General features: G+C 41.3%; 1 protein-coding gene across 6 annotated transcripts in view; it reads left to right on the top strand.

The window, feature by feature from the left end:
- Nucleotides 1-18,753, top strand: part of BLNK (B cell linker) — a 104,737-nt gene that overhangs the window by 82,752 nt on the left and 3,232 nt on the right. For all 6 annotated transcript variants that reach the window (XM_083505978.1, XM_083505976.1, XM_083505977.1 and 3 more), the window contains 16 exons: nucleotides 769-926; nucleotides 4,120-4,207; nucleotides 4,850-4,945; nucleotides 7,226-7,251; nucleotides 7,831-7,856; nucleotides 8,681-8,785; nucleotides 10,843-10,885; nucleotides 11,331-11,364; nucleotides 11,700-11,772; nucleotides 12,185-12,215; nucleotides 12,646-12,688; nucleotides 14,232-14,310; nucleotides 15,768-15,799; nucleotides 15,984-16,063; nucleotides 17,328-17,411; nucleotides 18,479-18,634. In XM_083505978.1, coding sequence (XP_083362104.1) covers nucleotides 769-926; nucleotides 4,120-4,207; nucleotides 4,850-4,945; nucleotides 7,226-7,251; nucleotides 7,831-7,856; nucleotides 8,681-8,785; nucleotides 10,843-10,885; nucleotides 11,331-11,364; nucleotides 11,700-11,772; nucleotides 12,185-12,215; nucleotides 12,646-12,688; nucleotides 14,232-14,310; nucleotides 15,768-15,799; nucleotides 15,984-16,063; nucleotides 17,328-17,411; nucleotides 18,479-18,634 — 1,154 coding nt within the window. The remainder of the gene's footprint in view (nucleotides 1-768; nucleotides 927-4,119; nucleotides 4,208-4,849; nucleotides 4,946-7,225; nucleotides 7,252-7,830; nucleotides 7,857-8,680; nucleotides 8,786-10,842; nucleotides 10,886-11,330; nucleotides 11,365-11,699; nucleotides 11,773-12,184; nucleotides 12,216-12,645; nucleotides 12,689-14,231; nucleotides 14,311-15,767; nucleotides 15,800-15,983; nucleotides 16,064-17,327; nucleotides 17,412-18,478; nucleotides 18,635-18,753) is intronic.

Below are 18,753 nucleotides of genomic sequence, written 5' to 3'. Positions count from 1 at the left end.
TGATTTTTATGACTTCCCATTCCGTTGCCGGGGAGTTGAGGGTAGGAGGTATTTACAGCGCCCAGTTTTAAAACCATGCATTTTATGTCAATCCCCAGAAGTGTTTTTTGGCTGGGATCTTAGGGAGGGTTTCAAGCACAAGTAACTTTGACTGTTGATCCAGTCGTGGTAAGTATGTCATATTCAAAGTAGTTTTGGATGTGTTACTGTGCGGGGGGGGGGGGGTGGAAATAGACATAATCTTGTACAGTCTGTTGCTTCTTAAATCAGACAGAGATGCAGAGAACCAGAGAGCACAATATACTGAACCTGCTTTGCAGTCACACTAAACCATAATAGAAATAAGCTACAGTTAATATGTATGAGCAGCATGCTGTTACGCACTGCCGAAACCACTCCTGCTATGTTGTTAGAAAACAAGCCATGGTCTGGCTTGGCATGTCAACTTAAGCAAGGCTTATGGTTTGTTTGGTAGAAACAAACCACAAGCCCAAGTTCAGATGTCACAACTAGCCAAACAGCACAGCTGGAGTGGGAGAGGAGTGACGGACTCATAGTTTCAGCAGCATGCTGTTCATTCACATTAAACCATTGTTTTTAACTATGGTTTAATGCACCTCAGGTCAGTTACATGTCCTGTTCCCTGTACATCAGTCGCACGTCTGAAACTGATCTCAGTCTATAAGTAGACTAGATCAAAATGGAAGGGGATGAAGGCACCCTTTTGAAAGTTAAGGATTCTTACTGGATTTTCTTTCTCGTTTACAGACAACAAGCGGCCTAGTCCACAGAAGCCTTGGCCCGTCACCAAACCACTGCCTACTTTGCCAAGCAACTCTTTATCTAAACCAAAGAAACTGGCCACTTTGCCCTTGCCGCCTGCTGCTCTCAGGCCAATACAACCACCTAAGCCTAAGGATGATGAGGTAACGCTGACAGATAAATCGGGATAGTTATTAGACACAAAAGTTAGGCACGGCCACCTTAAGAATGAATCCTCTTGACCATGGTGATAGAGGGGTCACAATTTAAAATAATAAAAATGATGACAGTAATGATTGAAAAAATATTGTTCTAGGACCATTTGCACGTTTTATGAATTTAGCACATTTCACATTCTCTACATACAAAGGATTCAGTAGTAGAAGGGAGAGTTGTAGGAAGCTGCATGCTTATTCCTGTAAATAATGTTACTCTGGCACTAACAAGGCACTTCACATACAGTTTATTTATAAAAGCAGGAGGAACAGAATGGAGATCAAGATAATCAAGGCATAGGGAATAGGCACACAACTAGTGGCAGAAGACAAATATTAGAATCTCTCACTTGCTGTTGTTTTTAAAATAATAAAATAAAAGGAAATAATAGTAGTTATTAATCTATTATTATTATTATTATTATTATTATTATTATTATTATTATTATTATCTTCTTCTTCATCATCATCATACTAATCTTAAATCCCTGGGACTGGGATCATTGTTAAGGTGATTGTACCATCTGAGGTCTTACAAACCCTCACATGCTCAAAGTGGAGACGTGCGAATGGTCTCATTTAACAGAATGGCAGTGTGTTCATTTATTGTTTGAAGCATTCATTGCATTGCTCACCCAGTGCTCACATCACTTGTCATACTCCCACAGTTGTACTAAAACCTCTAGAAGAGAAAGGCTCAGAACAGGTTCTCAACCCAGACCTGTCACTCCAATCCTCGTGTAGGAGCTCGGATGTTCTCTGTGCAGTTCTGGAAGATCAAGGGATGTTCTGCTCCTTTCAGTATTCAGAGGATGTGCCCATATTAAATGGGAATGATGTATGTGTGGAGCATTCTCTGCCGTTGAAGAAAACTAGCTACTCCTGCACATGTGGAGGTCTTTGTGTGTGCACAAGAGGCCCCATGGAGCTTTGACTAATGGGCAGTGAGTCACCCCCCAAATTATTCACATGCAGTCGCAGTCAGACATAATCCATTCCCAATATTACATTCTGTCCTTATAACAAACAGCCTTGGTCCCGCATACATTACGGAGCATCATTCTCCCATCCTTTCTTCTTCTTTGGTTATTTCTTTGTCTTAAGGCTTGATACATTCATACACCAATCCAGGAAGAAATGCTACAGAACAAGAAGGAAGAAAACTATTCATATATCAAATACAATTCATACACAGTTGATGCACCGAGTTTATTTTTTTATGAATTTATCTTGTTTTTATGCTGCTCTTTGGTCATATTCCCAGGGCAGTTGGCAAAATAAAAACCCACCCCAAGCCCCAAAACAATTAAACTGTAAATACAACTGTGTTACTGCTGTAAATACATTTTGCAGAATGCAAAACAAAAAGGGGAACCTGGTTCGTACAAGTAATCAAGCAGGTGCAACAAGTTTTAATTTCAGTTTAGTACATTGTTTTCCAAAACACTGATACAAGGATTCTGTTCTGTTGAAAATTTAAGAATGGGTTCCATAAATGAAAAGGTAGCAAATTGTTAGCTTTGAATGTCATTGTTATTATTATTGCATTTTTACTGCCAAGAGGGGAGGGATAGACATGTGAGATTTTCTGACTTAGGTCCCAAAAGAAGCTTCCATCTGAGCGATCTGACCACATCGCTCAGTGGTCTCAAATTGATTAATAATTGCAGAAAAAATCCTTTTGGAAACCAACAAGGAGAAGTCACCTACTTGTACAGAGCAGACATGGCAAACCTTTGGCCCTCCAGTGCAGCTGAACTATTAACTCCCATCAGTCCCAGCAAGTATAGCCCAATGGCTAGAGATTATGGGAGTTGCAGTTCAGCAACATCTGGAGGGCCAGAGGTTCCCCAAATTTTCTGTAGAGATAATTAAATCATAGCTGTTAGCTCAACTGCTATTTATTTGTTGTTGGATCCATAGCCAGCCTGCTGTCTCAAAATCCCTCACAGCATCTTACAACATATAGTTAAAATCATTAAGCCAAGCATTGTAAAAGTACAAGTAAAGTAGTACCAAAATCTTAACTAAACCAACAACCTAAAACAGTTGAAATCACCCATAGGTCTGTATGGAGCTGTATGGCAGCCATGATGCAATGGACCACACTGCATCTCAGTCCCTCCCCAACTTCAGAATGGCCCAGCCATTCAGTATTGCACCTGATGCCATGCTCAGAGTGGACTCATTGAAATCAATGGACTGAAGATTGTTGTTACTTACTTAATTCCATTCATGTCAATTCATTCATTCTTGAGTCAGATACAACTCAAAGGTCTCAAAAGGGCCGGTTTTTATCAACTACAGTCAAACCTCTTCTTACGTCCACCTCCACTTGTGTCCATTTCTCCCAACGTCCGCAGCAAACCCAGAACTAACCGTCGGGTTTGCTGCCATTTGCACATGCACAGAAGCGGGAAATCACTGCCTGCGCACAACGGCGCCTCTCCCAGCGACCCATTTTGACCTCCGGAACGGATTATGGTCGCAGGTAGAGGTTCCACTGTACTTAAAATCCTGGTGATGGATGCCAAGCAAGCAGGCCTCTTTCTTCCATTATTCAGGTGCTCCCACAGAAAAACCCATGCTTCTAGCGCAAGACAGCTTCAGCACATACATGACATAAAACCCAAAACAATCAATTAATCTTGGTTCACTGGAGCTGGGGGTATTTATGGGAGAGGTTTCCCAAGCTTAGACCTTTGTGTGTGTTTTTTCATCGTCTCATAAAGACAATTTATCTAGGTGACATACTACATCTTCCATGTGTAAAACAAGGCTAAAACACAACACTGAATCCAAACCCGGCATAAAATAATGAAACAAACAACAGCCATAGCAATGCAACTTTATAACATGAAAAGAGAACAAAAACGCACCGACCACCATCAACCAGCAGAGATGAATGTTAAAATGATCGGAAGGGGGTTTTCCTCCCTAGGAGACTGGCTATTAATGGCTTTGCCGGGACAGAAAAGATAACAGTGGCACTTTCTACATCCCATTTATTTCACAGGAGAAATCTAATCGTGTGCTGAGAGCTCTGCATTGAAACCGCAGGGGAACGCACAATAGTCTCTGGCTGGGTCATGTGCTATTTTATACATACCCTATATTAACTCATCTCTGCATTTTCCTTCAGGCAGATTACGTTGTACCTCTAGAAAATGACGATGAAGAAGATAATTATATTCAACCCACAGAAGAGAGCACTCCGCCGCCTAAAAAACGTAAGCATCTGGGTTGTTGTTATTTACACACAACTTCATGAAGCCAACCAAGTGGCAAAGTATTGGATCTGAAATGTGTAGGACTCCATTTCTGTCCAACAGACAGGAAGAAAATTCTCAGAATTGGGCGTGCAAATTTAGCTAGCAGGGCCATTCCTTTTGATAAGATCCAGTCTCTTCCCTTCACCTTCCAAAGGACTACAGAGGTGAAGGGAAGAATGCAGGAAATGAGGGCAAGCAAAAGCCACATTTTGAATTTGAGAGGTGATATTTTATGCACATTTTTAAACTTTCCATAGAACGATGAGGGCTAGATTCTTGGCTGCTGATTTTAATATATTCCTTTCTTTCTTTTTTCTTGGGGTTCTGCACATACCACTAGATTTCTGCTGTAGGCTTGCTGAACCATGTCTCTCCACGTTTGAACGGACCACTTCCTTTTTAGAAAAGGAGCTATAATGCATATTTAAGTATACTTCTAAAAGGGGGGTGGGGCTGGTATATTGCTTGCAGCATAAAAGAGAAAAATTCAGTTTCAAACAATTTTAAGGAAACCAGTTTAGCCAAAAACACTATCCCCCTATACATGTGACTTTGGTTTTCATTAGTGTGACATGCCTATGTTTCTTTCATCATTTTAAGCCCCAGTGGTGAACAGATTGATCAAGCCCATGCAAAAACTCGATCCTCCCAGTTCGCCAGCATTGCCTCCTGTTCCTGCATCGCCTTCAACATTAGGTATGAAAGAATGTGTATAATTATAAACACCATTGTATATGTTTTGAAGTTGTGGTTACATTTTGCAGTCCTTTTAAAAAGCCATCATAAAAACAAGATCTAGGTTTGTACATATATATATATTTAAAGGGTGTTGGGAAACTGTGTCCCTCCAGATATTATCCCTGACCTGCAATCATCCCTAACCATTGGCAGTGCTCCTTGAATTTGCAGCAACCTTGGGGCTGATTTTGCATCATAAGTCATCCTGGATCTACTATATTGCCAACTAGAGGAAATAGCTCGCTGTTTTGTCTGATAAGACTAGCAGGCTTCATTAATACTGTACAGTGTAAACAAGCCACGCCAGAGAAGGGAGTTTTTTCTACGCACATTGTTTGGAACGTCAGAAAGTTCATTCATAGTACTCCTTTCAGTTTCTTTGGATGGTAGCAATAACTTTGCTTTCAAATAAAACAGCACCCCCTAGTGGAATTTATTAATGCTATGACTATCCCTACTTTCATCCTTTGCATCAATGACATTATTATTTAACACATAGTTAGGAAAGCTGGATTTGAATAATTTTTCCAACCAATTCCTTCTAATAAGTGAACATACACTTAGCCATAACAGACAGTACAAATTTCAAGATAAAAGTTTGACTTTGTTCCTGCTGAAATCGATGGGATTTAACTTACTTGTCCTCTCGCATTGATTTCAGTGAGGCCTGAATTCACATAATTTAGTCTGTATTCAAGTCAGAAAAAAATAGAGCTTTGATAAAATGAAGTATGTTAGTAACATGCTTAAGAATTTTTTGCAAGGATCCTAAGATAAGTGAGCAGAAAACTTAACAGAAGGAAAATTTTCCATTCCCTCCCCTCAGCCTATATCCCCTTAAAACAGTGATGGCTAAACTTGGCCCTCCAGCTGTTTGGGGACTACAATTCCCATCATCCCTGACCATTGGTCCTATTAGCTAGGGATGATGGGAGTTGTAGTCCCAAAACAGCTGGAGGGCCAGGTTTGGCCATCACTGCCTTAAAAGCTTTTCTGAGATGTCAGGGGACCTTCTTCAGTAATATGGGGTGGACACATGGGGGGCGGGACTGTTCAGGAAGAGCAGTTCCTGTTATGAGCCCCATGGAAACACCTTGACAGGAGTCGGTCCGATGGGGAGGAGGGGTGGGAAGAGATATGGGAACTGGAGGACTCTGACCCTGCAGGAGGGTCCCAGCAGATTGGGAGGTGCTGACATAGACCTGGTTGCCAGGAATACAGCCTGCCTTAGGGTCATCTGATACTCCCAAGTGTAATGTCTTAGCCAGTTGATGTGACTCTGTTGCTACTCCCAGCCAGCGAAGAGCCACTCTCCCAAGGGGAGGCACAGAGGGATCAATCAGACAGTGAGCTGGCACTGTCATCACCAGGGAAATTGCACCAGTGCAAACAGACTCCCTCAACGTTCTCTCAGAAGTGCTTGCATGTTTGACCAGGCCCAAACCTTGGGACATCACAGTGCCTTCAGGAAGCCCTCTGGCAGCACCTGAGGATAATAGCGCTCTCCTGCTGTTTGCATTCAGACACATGCTGCCTCCAAACCTGGAAGTAGCACATAGCCACAATGACGAGTACCCAGTGATAGCATTATGCTCCACAGGGTTTGTCCAGTCCAGGGATCACCAAACTTTGGGGCAGTGGGCAACCTTGGAATTTTGAGAAACTGCCATGGGCACCAGTCCAAAATTGGCTGCTAATGGGGCATGGCATAGCAGAGACTATCAACTGCATAAATGAAGGTGTCCATCACACTCTTCAAAAGGAGAGCCCAGGGTGTGTTTCAGAAGCTTAGGTTCTACCTAGCCATGAACTCTTGAGCTCTGCCATGCCTTCAGGATTTGTGACTTGTAACCCAACTTTTGTTTATTCACTGTAGTGAATCTTGGAATAAAGACAACCCTTTGTCTTACCCAGCATTGTCAGTGAGGTACCTGACTGTCCTTAGAGGTTTCTTTCTGTGAACGTCTTTCTTTTCACTTATCGTGGGACTGAAGCCAATGATGCTTAATATTGCTAATATTTTTTGTTTTAATCTGTTTCTAAATATCAGTGGCTTTTCACCTTTCAGAAACATTTTAGCATGATCTACAAGTATCAAATGTCCTGCCAAAACTGGTTATCATTAAAAAAATAAAATAAAAATAGAACTCTCACTATGTATAGTCATTCCTGTATCTATATTTGTGCATGCCTGTTTGGGGTTTTGTTTCTAACTGCGGAACATCCTTCTTTTTCCAGATGTCTATGAGATTCCCGAGGAAGAGGTAAGACCTTGTGTACATACCTTCAAAACCAAACGCTGCTTGAGTGCTAAAAACTCCATCTGCAAAAAAATCTCACCTGTGCAGAAGGATCCTGTTTTTTATTGAAGAGAAGAAATGTTCCATGCCCAAAGTGGGAAATGGCATATGGTCCATTTTGTGCTCAGATGAAACCGTGTGCATATTCAGAACGGTATTTCACACACTTGAAATATCAAATGGAATACATTCTGCCCATACTAGACATGGAAGTTTCCTTGTATCTATAATATTGTGACGTGGGACTTCCAAGTCCCTTTCCATTTGCATCACTTCTTTCTCCCCGTTGTCAGGAATGTTCTGTTCATAGTCCTCCTTCTAAGAGCAACTCCATCCAATACACCTTATGTCTCGACTCTGTCCTCTTGTGGGGCAGGTTCTGTACAACCTGTCTTTTATTTGTATGGAGGGTTTTTTTTAGGTTTTATTGGCTTGTTCAATTTTGTAATTGGTTTTAGTGTATATACTGTGTTATAAATCACTGGGTAAAAGTGACTAAATAATAATATTATTAATAATAAACAATTCATTCTCTCCCTACAGGAAAAAGCACTCCCTCCATTGCCCAGGTAATGTGAAATCTGTGTGAAAATCTGTTTTAAAAAATTATTATATGATTCCCTGCACAAGTGTATGTCCTCCTAGAGGTGTATTCATCTACTCCAGATACTTAAGGCACATTTAGATCAATGGTTTATGAATGGACTAGAATTCAACTCCACTTAAGTGGAAATAAGGTGGGGGGGGGAGATCAAATGAGAGGGAGGTTTGGCTTTAGGCACCAGGCAAAAACGTTCCTCTTCAACCAGGCCTTGGACTGATTAACGTCTGATGCCCTTTTAAATGTGTTGTGGGAAGGGGCATCCTTGGTTTGTTGGTTTGTTGTTTTATGTTACTATGCGATGTTATTTTTGTGTTTTTTATATTGTATTTTTATGTTGTGAACCTCCCTGTGATCTACGGATGAAGGGCAGTATACAAATGTTAATAATAATAATAATAATAATAATAATAATAATAATAATAATAATAATAAACTAACACCTTTAGGATTATGGCCATAGTCATCTGACTGGTGTACCTTATTTGCAAACTGAAACCATATAGTCTCTAATGCTACAACTGAGACCTAGGAATTTATTAGAAGACTGGTGCATATTTATGGTTATCTTAATAGGAAAAATATGCCCAGCACCATCTTTTTCAAGAAATACGTCCTGTAAACTTCTTCCAGCATCTGTCTTGCCTTCCAATTATGAGAGTATCTGGGCAAGAAAACTGTTCATTAATCCAAATTCACAACAGCTGGGCAAAACTTGTGGGCTAGTTCACATTTTTTGTAAACGTAAACTTTTAATATGAAACCTAGACTTTTAATATTTTCATCCCTAAGGAATTCCAAGCAACTTCCTCCGAAACCTGGACAGAGACCTGAACCCAGAGGACACTCACTTGAACACAATGCAGCTAAAGAGCCCTTTAAACCTGACGTGCCCAGGTTAGTTATGAATAATTAGAATATCTGTAACAGTCTACGAGTATGTTACATGAAAAGGGGTTCACACTGAGCATTCAGTTTGGCTTTGTGGGTACTGAATGTTCCATTTCAAATGCCCAGGCTCCATATGCACTATGCATTTAAGGCAATATCATACCATTTTAAACAGTCAAGGAATCCTGGGAAGTCTTGTTTGTTAAGGGTGCTGATAGGAGTTGATAGGAGACCTTTATTCCCCTCTCAGATCTGTAATTCCCAGAGTTAGGAATTGGGGTTGGTTTTGCTCTCTGCATTTTTCTTGAAGCTGTTGAGCAGTGAAAATCGTGTCCACTGTCCCCCTAGAAGGTCGAAAACCATTTTGGGATTCAGGAAGGGAAGCCTCAGATATAGTTAGGAGATGGTTTGCTAAGATCCTTGCAAGAATTTTGCCAGCCGCAAGTAATAAAGAGATGCCTCGATAGCTTCTGCAGTCTCCTCTATCACCCTTTTTAAAATGGTTGATAATTTTGGCATCCCTAAAGTCTACTGGGATCTCCTCTCTCCTAGATTTTTTTGATGAGCTTGTGAAGTTGTTGTTCAAGTTCAGTTCTGCCCACTTTGAAGAATTTGGCAGGTATGCCATCAGGTCTGCTGGTTTTGTTGTTTTTCATTTGGTTAATAGCTGTACACAACTCTCCCAGATACTGCAAGCTCATCTCTAATTTGTTTTGTGGAATTCGTGAGAGGACCTCAGCAGCCATGGGGGGAGTTGCGGTTAAGGAGATGCTGGTAATGTTCTTTCCAGCACAGTGCAATAGCCTCTTTATCTTTTAGAAGTGTGGCATATGCATAGGGGGCATATGCAATGATTTATTGGTCCATAGATGGTCTTTGTAGCTTTAAAGAAACACTCTGCATCATGAGTGTCGGCTAAGTGCTGGACTTCTTGAGCTTTTTTTATCCACTAAGTGTTCTTTGGTTCTCTGGTTCTTCTTTGAACTTCAGCCTTAGCGTTGGCATAGGTTTTTTTCTTAGTGGCACAGTTTCTATCTCTTTGCCAGATCTGAAAGGCCTTTCTTTTCTTGTCAATAATGTGTTCAATCTCACTATCATTCTCCTCAAACCAGTTCTGGTGTTTCTTGGTTTGGTGTCCAATAGTTTGTTCACAGGCTGCAATAATGGAGTTATCAGGGAACTCTGAAAGCAGATGGTCCTTAAGAGTTGTTTGGAAGCAATCTCACTTAATAGGATCTTGAAGGGCTTGAGTGTTCATTTTGTGCCTTGGTTTCCTTCCTTGAAGCCTGTGTTGAGGTATAATCTTGATAGCCATCATGGAATGTATTAATCAGTGATCTGTCCAGCAGTTGTCGGCACTCGTCATAGGAGAACATCACAGCGATCTTCAGCTCAGACAATTACATAGTCTAAGAGGTGCCTGTGGTTCGACTGAGGGTGGCTCCATGATGTTTTTTTTATTTAAAAAATTGTTGAAAGAGTGTGTTGGTAAATAACAAGGTTGTGCACTGCACATATAGTCAAAAGTAAGATTCCATTCTGGCGTGCTCTGGTCCATGGGGTCACGAAGAGTCGGACACGACTAAACGACTAAACAACAAGAAGATTCCATTCTGGTTGCTGTTGCCAGTTCCTTCTTTCCCAATAGTCCCAAGCCACAGATCAAAATCTCTCCCAACTCTTGCATTAAAATCACCCAGGAGGATAATTTTCTCCTTAGGCATCTCTGATAGGATGGCATCCAGCTGAGAATTAAAAAATTCTTTAATGTCTTCATCGACATCCAGTGTTGGTGTATAAGCACTTAAAAATAGTAGCCTGTTGGTTTTTGGTGAGTTTCATTGAAAGGGTTGTTTAGTGCTGACATAACAGCACTAAATGTCAGACATCTCTGCTCTACAGGAAATCCACTAGTCTCTCTCTCTATGTATGCATAATTCATCCTAATCAGGGTGCTCGCTACAACAAAAGTTTCAGGTGAAACTGAAATTATAGCAAAGCAGATAATTACTGTTACAATTAAGAGCAAAAAGTTTGATTAAAACATTTTATTTGCTTTCCAGAAATGTTTTGCCACTTCCTAGGAACCGGCCACCACCAAAAATTGTAAGTTGTTAACCACCTACCTTGTTTGAAAGGCAATTACTTGCTGTTGCTTGAGGGACAGAAAACCAATTACATTCTGATTTTTGTGGAGAAACAAGTCCTCATGTCCTGCTTGTAGGCTTCCCATTGGCATCTGATTGGCCACGTGGATAATAGAGTGATGGACTAGATACATCTTTCTTCTTATCTAGAAAGCTTCTTTTTATGTTGTGCTTTGAACTAACGAAGATCTTCACTGAAGGATTGGAAAATGGCATTTCTTCCAGTTTTGTCTAAATAATTTAGGAGAGCACATCTCCTCTGATTAAGATATTTGTTGGCTCAGAATCCTTCCCCGATTGTTCCTTCAGTTTTCTGTGGCTAAATAATCTGGCTTTTCTTATTAAGTAAATGTTGTTTGGTATATTTAAATACCAAAATCTGAAAACTGTTATTTTGATTTCAGGAACCGGATAGCCTCGGAATACAAGATGATGACAGTAAGTATATTCTGCCCTGGATACAATTGAGGGGCCTTTTGTACTACGGCTGGCGGGTATCGAAAGCCACTCCAGCACCAAATTTCATACCTCCCCCTTCATTCCACTTAGACTGAAATCCTAAGAGACTGGGGCTACATTCATACATCTGCACTGTTAATATTCTCTGTGTACCTAATGCATATATTTCTGTGGCATATGTATTTCAACCTGGAGCCCTCCAGATGTTTTGCACTTCTTCACCTATCATTGCTGGGTATTGGCTACACTGGCTAGAGATGTTGGAGGTGTAGTCCAAAAAGGGGGGGCACTAAACATTGTGTCTGGATTTTTAGATCTCAGCAGCAACAGTGCTCCAGACTTCAAGGCTCCTTCTACTACAGTCCCATCTCCATTTCCACGGATTCCGTAAGTTATAAAAAGATGTTACTTTAAAACTATTCCATGCACTCTCAGCATGTACTGGAGGCAGTAGAGCCCTATGCATTAAACCTATTATATAAAAGACCCCACTGGATTCTTTTTAAATGCTCATCACCACCATTAAGCCAAGCAACATAAAAGGTTTCCATGAGCTGGATTCCCCAATTCTAAGAGGGCTTTCCTTCTCCCTGTTCCCACTGCAGTCCTCTGTAAAGGCTCTTGGAAGGTCTAAGGATCTCTTGGGCATGGCACTTGATGTGGCAGGTGGGGCTGGAGGAGGAGGAAGGGGGTTGATTCCCCTTGTGTGAGCCAAAATGTCTTTCACTCATGTAGTGACACTTTTGCCTCCGAGCTTATGAATCACATGCAATAACTCTCTCTTTCTTTTCACTTGCAGGAAAAAATTACCAAATCCAGCGCTGCCATCAGTAAGTTGATTTTGATTTTCAAAATATTATAACACATTGAAAAATAAATGAGAATACAACAAAACTTTCAATCATTCCATAATACTAAACAGCGCTTAACACAACCATTATCCTAAATCAGCCACGTTGTTCCAATTTCTCTGTGCTAAATGGTAAAGAGGCTATTTGTACAGTGAATTTTGCTTCTGCTGACAACCAAATCCTCAGTGTACTACTGAACAGAGCAGAAATTTATTACAGCCAATTGCTGTGGCAGATATTTGGTGCTTCTCTTCTTACAAAGTACAGTACTTCTGTGCCTAGCGAAGGATATCCTCTACCACAAGCCTAGAAGGGAGCAGGGATCTCAGTCAGTTGTGATGTCAGATCACTGTTCGAAGGGCATTTAACCACACAATCTTAACCCAGTTTACTTCCTATGTCCCCGTAGAAACCAAGCCTCCCTGACAGAGATCACCTAACTGTTATTGAAGGTAAACTACTTCTACTGTTCAAACATTTGTCTACCATTTTCTTATTAATAATGCGTAAAACTCTGTAGTGCTGCACGGCCACATGCACTATTGAATCCCACTCAAGGCAGGATTGATTTTGTCTAACTCTTCTACGAAAATTCAGATGGGGATAGACCATCGCTCAATGGCATAGCACACGCCTCCATAGCATCTCCAGTGAAAAGACCAATTACAGAAGATGGGGAAGACCTCTTCCCAAGTCAATGGAGAACTGCTTCCAGCTAGGGTAGAACATATTGGGCTAGATGGAACAACAGCCTGACTACTAGAAGGCATTTCCCTCTATTCCAAGAGAGCTTTTGCAAAGTAGAATTAGCAAGGTATTTACAACCACATCCAATTACTAGATGTACCAACTAGCAATGTCATCTTCTCCCAAAGTGTTTAGTATGTACAGTGATGCCTCACAAGACGAAAATAATCCGTTCCGCGAGTCTCTTCGTCTAGCGGTTTTTTCGTCTTGCGAAGCAACCCTATTAGCGGCTTAGTGGATTAGCGCTATTAGCGGTTTAGCGGCTATTAAAGGCTTAGCGGCTAAAAGGCTATTAGCGGCTTAGAAAAAGGGGGGGAGTGAAAAAAATCGCAAGACTCGCAAGACGTTTTCGTCTTGCAAAGCAAGCCCATAGGGAAATTCGTCTTGCGAAGCGCATCGAAAAACGGAAAACCCTTTCGTCTAGCGGGTTTTCCGTCTTGCGAGGCATTCGTCTTGCGGAGCACCACTGTATTGACTGGATTTGTGCTGTAGGGTGGGAGGGGGTGCAAGTAGATTGGTCAGTGGTCTACTGGGGGTTCACCAGTCAGTGATCTGCTGATAGACCATCTCCTGCTTGCTGGGCTTCTTGCAAAAAGTGCTGAACTAAGTAGTCTACATACTCCAGGTCATGAAATATAGACTAGTAAAACCTGTTAAAGAGAGCCTGGCTATTCACTTTTGCTTTGCAAATTTATCAAGTGCATGTGAACCATGTGGATTCTCAAGAGAGAAGACCACCACCCAAGTCTGAAGTCAGCTCTGGCACAGTGCACTGTGCACCCATCTCATTCTGCTCATTTCAACAAGGTGCAATGGGATTGGTAAAAAGTATCGCTTCATTGCAAGGTGTTGAGCAAGTGGTATCCAGTTTCCCTTCCACCTGTACGTATAATGCCACTCTGGTTGTAGAACTGAGGACTGAAAGCCTGAGAAGCCCGTTTTGCTCTCCTCTTCAGGATTGTACCTTGTATTTCTTTATAGCCAAAAAATGAATGATGTGTAATATAAGGCACAATTCAGATGAAGATAGCAAAACCAGATTCTCAGCAGAGAGCAGATGAAGGACTAAAAGCTGTTGTGCCTTGAGCTTCAGTAGTTGCAGCTGCAGCACAGCAGAAAGTGGAAGGTCAAATCACAAGGTAGTGTCCTTGCCACTCATGCAAGCTGAGCTACGCAGTGTGTCACCAAGGGCAACCGAGATCCATTTGCATCCTTTCCCTAATCAGACTTCTCTTTTTCCAAATGTAGATAAACCTATACCAGCTGAACGCCGGCGCGTTTCCAATCATGATATCCCTCTTCCACCCATCCCACCCAGCATCCAAAAGTAAGCACATAATTCGCTTTAAATTTTTCGTTTTTGCTACTGAGTTATGATCTGCTGGTTTCAAAGTCTAAAAAGAAAGAGAATCCAAAGTGGGTACAACTGATTATTAGGCAAGAGATGAAATTAGATACAAATGTCTTCCTTAACAATTTGCACATTAAATCCTCATAAATGAGCACCCTGCCATGTATTTGTATTGGGGCCCTGATCCCCAGTGCAATCACTACCTTTGCCTTTCCCCCTCAGAAGAGGGGGAAATGAGCTTTGGAGCACCTAAAATTAAAGAGGTAAAAAAATAATAATCTCAAGATGCAAGCGTAATAAAAGTCAAGAAAAGTAGTTTTAACCAGAGGAACAGCATGTAAGCTCCAAAATTTGTAATGTTGTTTCTTTAACCTCCTGGCATTGTTGCACAAATTGGAGTTTAAGTGCTATTCCTTGAGGAAACTATTGACAATTTGGAAGGTGCCCCTCTTTTCTTTGCGGCAAATATTTCCAGCAGTTGGGCGGGCATCATCAGCAAAAGATAATGGATTGGATCTTAACAACTGTTCTTCACTCCTCCCAACTGCAGCTCTGCATCCTTTTCTTCTACAAGCAGAGCATAGAACAGGCTGTAGTTAGAAGAGAGAACTGAGCAAGTAGAGCTGCCTTCTGCTCACACTAAGGTTCTGTGGATACAACCCACTGTATTTATAAACAGCAGACATGGGATCCTGCAAGGGCTTGAGTACTTTCTTCTGAAAGAAAACCAGAAATAAACCAGAGGAGAACATTTCCTTAGGATTATAAAGGATGTATAGGTTTCCCCCAAGGAAAAAGCATGTTGGAAGAGCCTTGCTGGACTACCAGCATCCTATTCTCAAAGTGCCAACCAGGTTCCTGTGAGAAGCCCACAAGTAGTACCCAAGCGCAACAGTAATCTCACCACTTACGTTCCCCAGTGACCAGTGTTTAAAGTTATACTGCCTTTGGTACTGGAGTCAGTACACAGCCATCATGACTAGCAGCCATTGATAGCTTTCTCCTCCATGAATTTGTCAGCCATTGGTAGCCATCGTGAATTTGTCTAAGCCAGGCATGTCCAAAGTTTGCTTCAGGGGCCTAATCCAGCCCGCTGGTCGGTTTAATCCGGTGCCCATGGCAGTTTATTTCCTGGGGTAAAATCCTAAAAAAAAAAAACCTCCACAATTTCAATCCTTCAACAACTTTGGTAGGCCCTCATGGCCCTTCACTTCATCAAATCTGGCCCTCTTTGAAAAAAGTAAATAAACTGCTACGGTAAGCTCTTTACAGTAAATACCAACCTTTTTGCTGCTTTGTATTTTTCTTTATTCCCTGTACGGCTTTCTCCTTTTCTGGTTAAAAGAAATGGTGAGCAAAATGCAGTTCCCTCACTTACCTCAGTTGCAACGTGTGATACCACCCTGCATTTCCTCAATTTCTGTTTTTTCCAGACCGCTGCCTCCGAAGCCAGCAACGCTGCCAAGTAAGTCCTCCTTCATTTGACTTAAGTTGGGGTGGGTTTCCAATTCATGCATCTTCAGCACGATTAAGGAAGATTCCTCTCATGCTCTCTTTATGACTGGCATGGCAGCAAAGGCAATAGGCAAAGGGGACTGCAATTTTACATGGACCATGGAATGTTACAGGTTGCCTTGTATCTTCCCCAGGACTCCCAGAACCTGTGAACCGCACCTCATGCGCTCCACGTAGTAGTAGCCTGCAAGGTGGTTCTACTGCAGCAGAACAGGTACAACACTATTTAAATTCATTTTTTAAAAGAGGGAGATTGGGGAGTGTGTTCCACAAACGTTTGGTCAAGATATAATACAGCCGTAGGGAATTTCCAGGCCCCGGGCCTAAGCAGCCTCCCCATTTAGCACACCAGGCTGTTTCAGCCAAGTCACACTCACCTACCTTACAGCTGATGTCATATATTATGTCAGGTGTGGGGAAGGTAAAAACTCAGCTGGACAGAGAGAGAGGTTTGCAAGTGCCAATGATAAACTGGTTGTCAGCACTTGCAAAGTGCTTTGCCTGGGTCCACCTGGGCGAAAATGGGTCATCGTGACATCAGGTGATAAGACAGGTGGGCAGCCTCACCCACCTGTCAAACTAGACATGCAGGGAGGGTGTACAACGGATTCCTCCTATTATAAAACGCCAGTCCTCAGTTAGGTCCTTCAGCCAGTTCGCCACAGACAAAAAGCATCTTTTAAAACATAACCTGTTTAACATTTATTTCCTTTATGAGGAGTTAAATCTGTTGCAATTACCATACTCGGTGTGTGGTCTGAAGGCATGTAAGGCCACCCTAGCAGAAACTAGGCAAGCGTGGGTCTAGATGGGAAACTTTCTAAGGACCACATAGGTAGGTCGCCTTGTGTTCCATGATAAAAGAAAGGTGGTTAATAAACTGTTAGTAAATATAGCAGAAAGGTGTGTGGGAACAACTATTCGCCACACAATTAAGTAAGGGATATAAGCTCTTTTGTCATGAATTCTGCAATTTAAAAACTCTTCATAACCTGCATTTTAAAAATAGAACAAAAGTCATTTCATGAATAATTCTGAGAGTATGAAATATATACACTTGTGAATGTCTGGTGGTTCCCTCACTGTGAGAAGTGAGGTTACAGGGAACCAGGCAGAGGGCCTTTTCGGTAGTGGCGCCCGCCCTGTGGAATGCCCTCCCATCAGAGGTCAAGGACGTAAACAACTATGTGATTTTTAGAAGACATCTGAAGGCAGCCCTGCATAAGGAAGTTTTTAATTTTGATGTTTTATTGTGTTTTCGTTTGTTGGAAGCCACCCAGAGTGGCTGGAGAAACCCAGCGTGAAAGCTACGCAAATGCTGGTTCATTTATAGATATGTATAAATTTATACATTGCCTCTTCATATATGGTTCTGATCTTAAATATGCATTCCAATCTTAACATTGGTTTGTTAAGGCAACACAGCAAATAAGTGCTTTTTTTGAGTGTGCAGATGGAAATGCCTCTCCTTTTCACAGGATGCCAGCGTTCATGGTAAAGCATGGTTTATGGCTTCAAGTGATCGAAAAACAGCTGAAGATGCATTATACAAATCAAACACGGTAAAAAATAATTTTCCAAAAACTCATAGCTTGTCATAACTCCTTAGAAGCATAGAAGGGGGAAAGAACTTGAAATTTACAAAATAAACATCAAGAGGGGAACAACTGACACTAGTTACAGGCTTTTCATACAATATAATTTGGGAACACGGATCCCAGAGCCCTCTTTCACAATGCATAATTCAGCCAGCTTGTGCAAAGATTAAACTATTCCAAGTCTCTTAAGAAGGCTGAGGGGTTCGCTGCAGGCTGACACAGAGTAATGGGATAGAATTGCCACCTTACTTGCAATGTAAGTTTACCATAAAGGCAAAAATGCACATTGGACCATGCAAGGGATGAAAGAAAGGAACCACCAAAATAGGGATCTAATCATCCTTATTTGCGTCTGTTTAAATTGATGGACCCATTCTGTTCTACAGGAAAGAGTCTTGTAGAACCTTTAAGCATGAACACATGTATTATGGCATGTGCTGTCCTGAACTTTGCTTCATCAGTGAAGTATTATCCGAAGTTGCAATTCCATAGGTACATGGTTAGATGCTATGAAAATTTATCCTGATGTAGAACCTGTCACGAAAAGCTGATTTTCCAGTCTGGGAAAGGAACCCACTTCCTAACCACAGAATCCTGCATTCTAGAACAGAATGCAATATTCTTAACAAATTCTACACCCCTCTCTCTCTCTCTCTCTCTCTCACACGCACACACACACAATTATCTTGGCACATTCTGTAGAAAAAGGCCATTTCCTCACTAGCACATGTAACACTAGCATAAGCTATATATAATTATTCAGATACAATAATGCAGTTTGCATCGGAGATTTTTAATCACCTTTGATGTTAATTGTGAAGGTAAACAATAGACTTTTTCCAAGGGAAATGGGTAGACACCAAGAGGGATGAGAAAACTGGAAGACCCCCATGCTAATATTTGGGAAAGCTGCACATTAGTTAGAATTTTTCAGTCTGTTAAGATCTTAGGAAAGAAAGGGTTACGGGGGGAAATGAATTTCTATGTTATGAACCCTCATTAGTATTTGCTTTTTCATATATGACTTCTAGGATGGATCTTTCCTAGTAAGGAAGAGTTCAGGACAAGACTCAAAGCAACCATATACACTTGTTGTGCTTTATAACAAGAGAGTATATAACATCCCAATCCGATTTATTGAATCAACAAGACAGTATGCTCTGGGCAGAGAAAAAAGTGGCGAAGAGGTAGGTGATTGCATTTCTGTTTTATTTGGATGGAAATTTTAGTTACATTGCTTCTGGGCATGATAATGTATAAAAAGAAAATCTTTTTAAATACTGATTTAACTATTACTTTTCTTACA

Source organism: Podarcis liolepis, assembly GCF_965112155.1.
Source record: "Podarcis liolepis genome assembly, chromosome: 5".
Lineage (NCBI taxonomy): Eukaryota > Metazoa > Chordata > Lepidosauria > Squamata > Lacertidae > Podarcis > Podarcis liolepis.
This window is presented reverse-complemented; position numbering and strand designations above follow the sequence as displayed.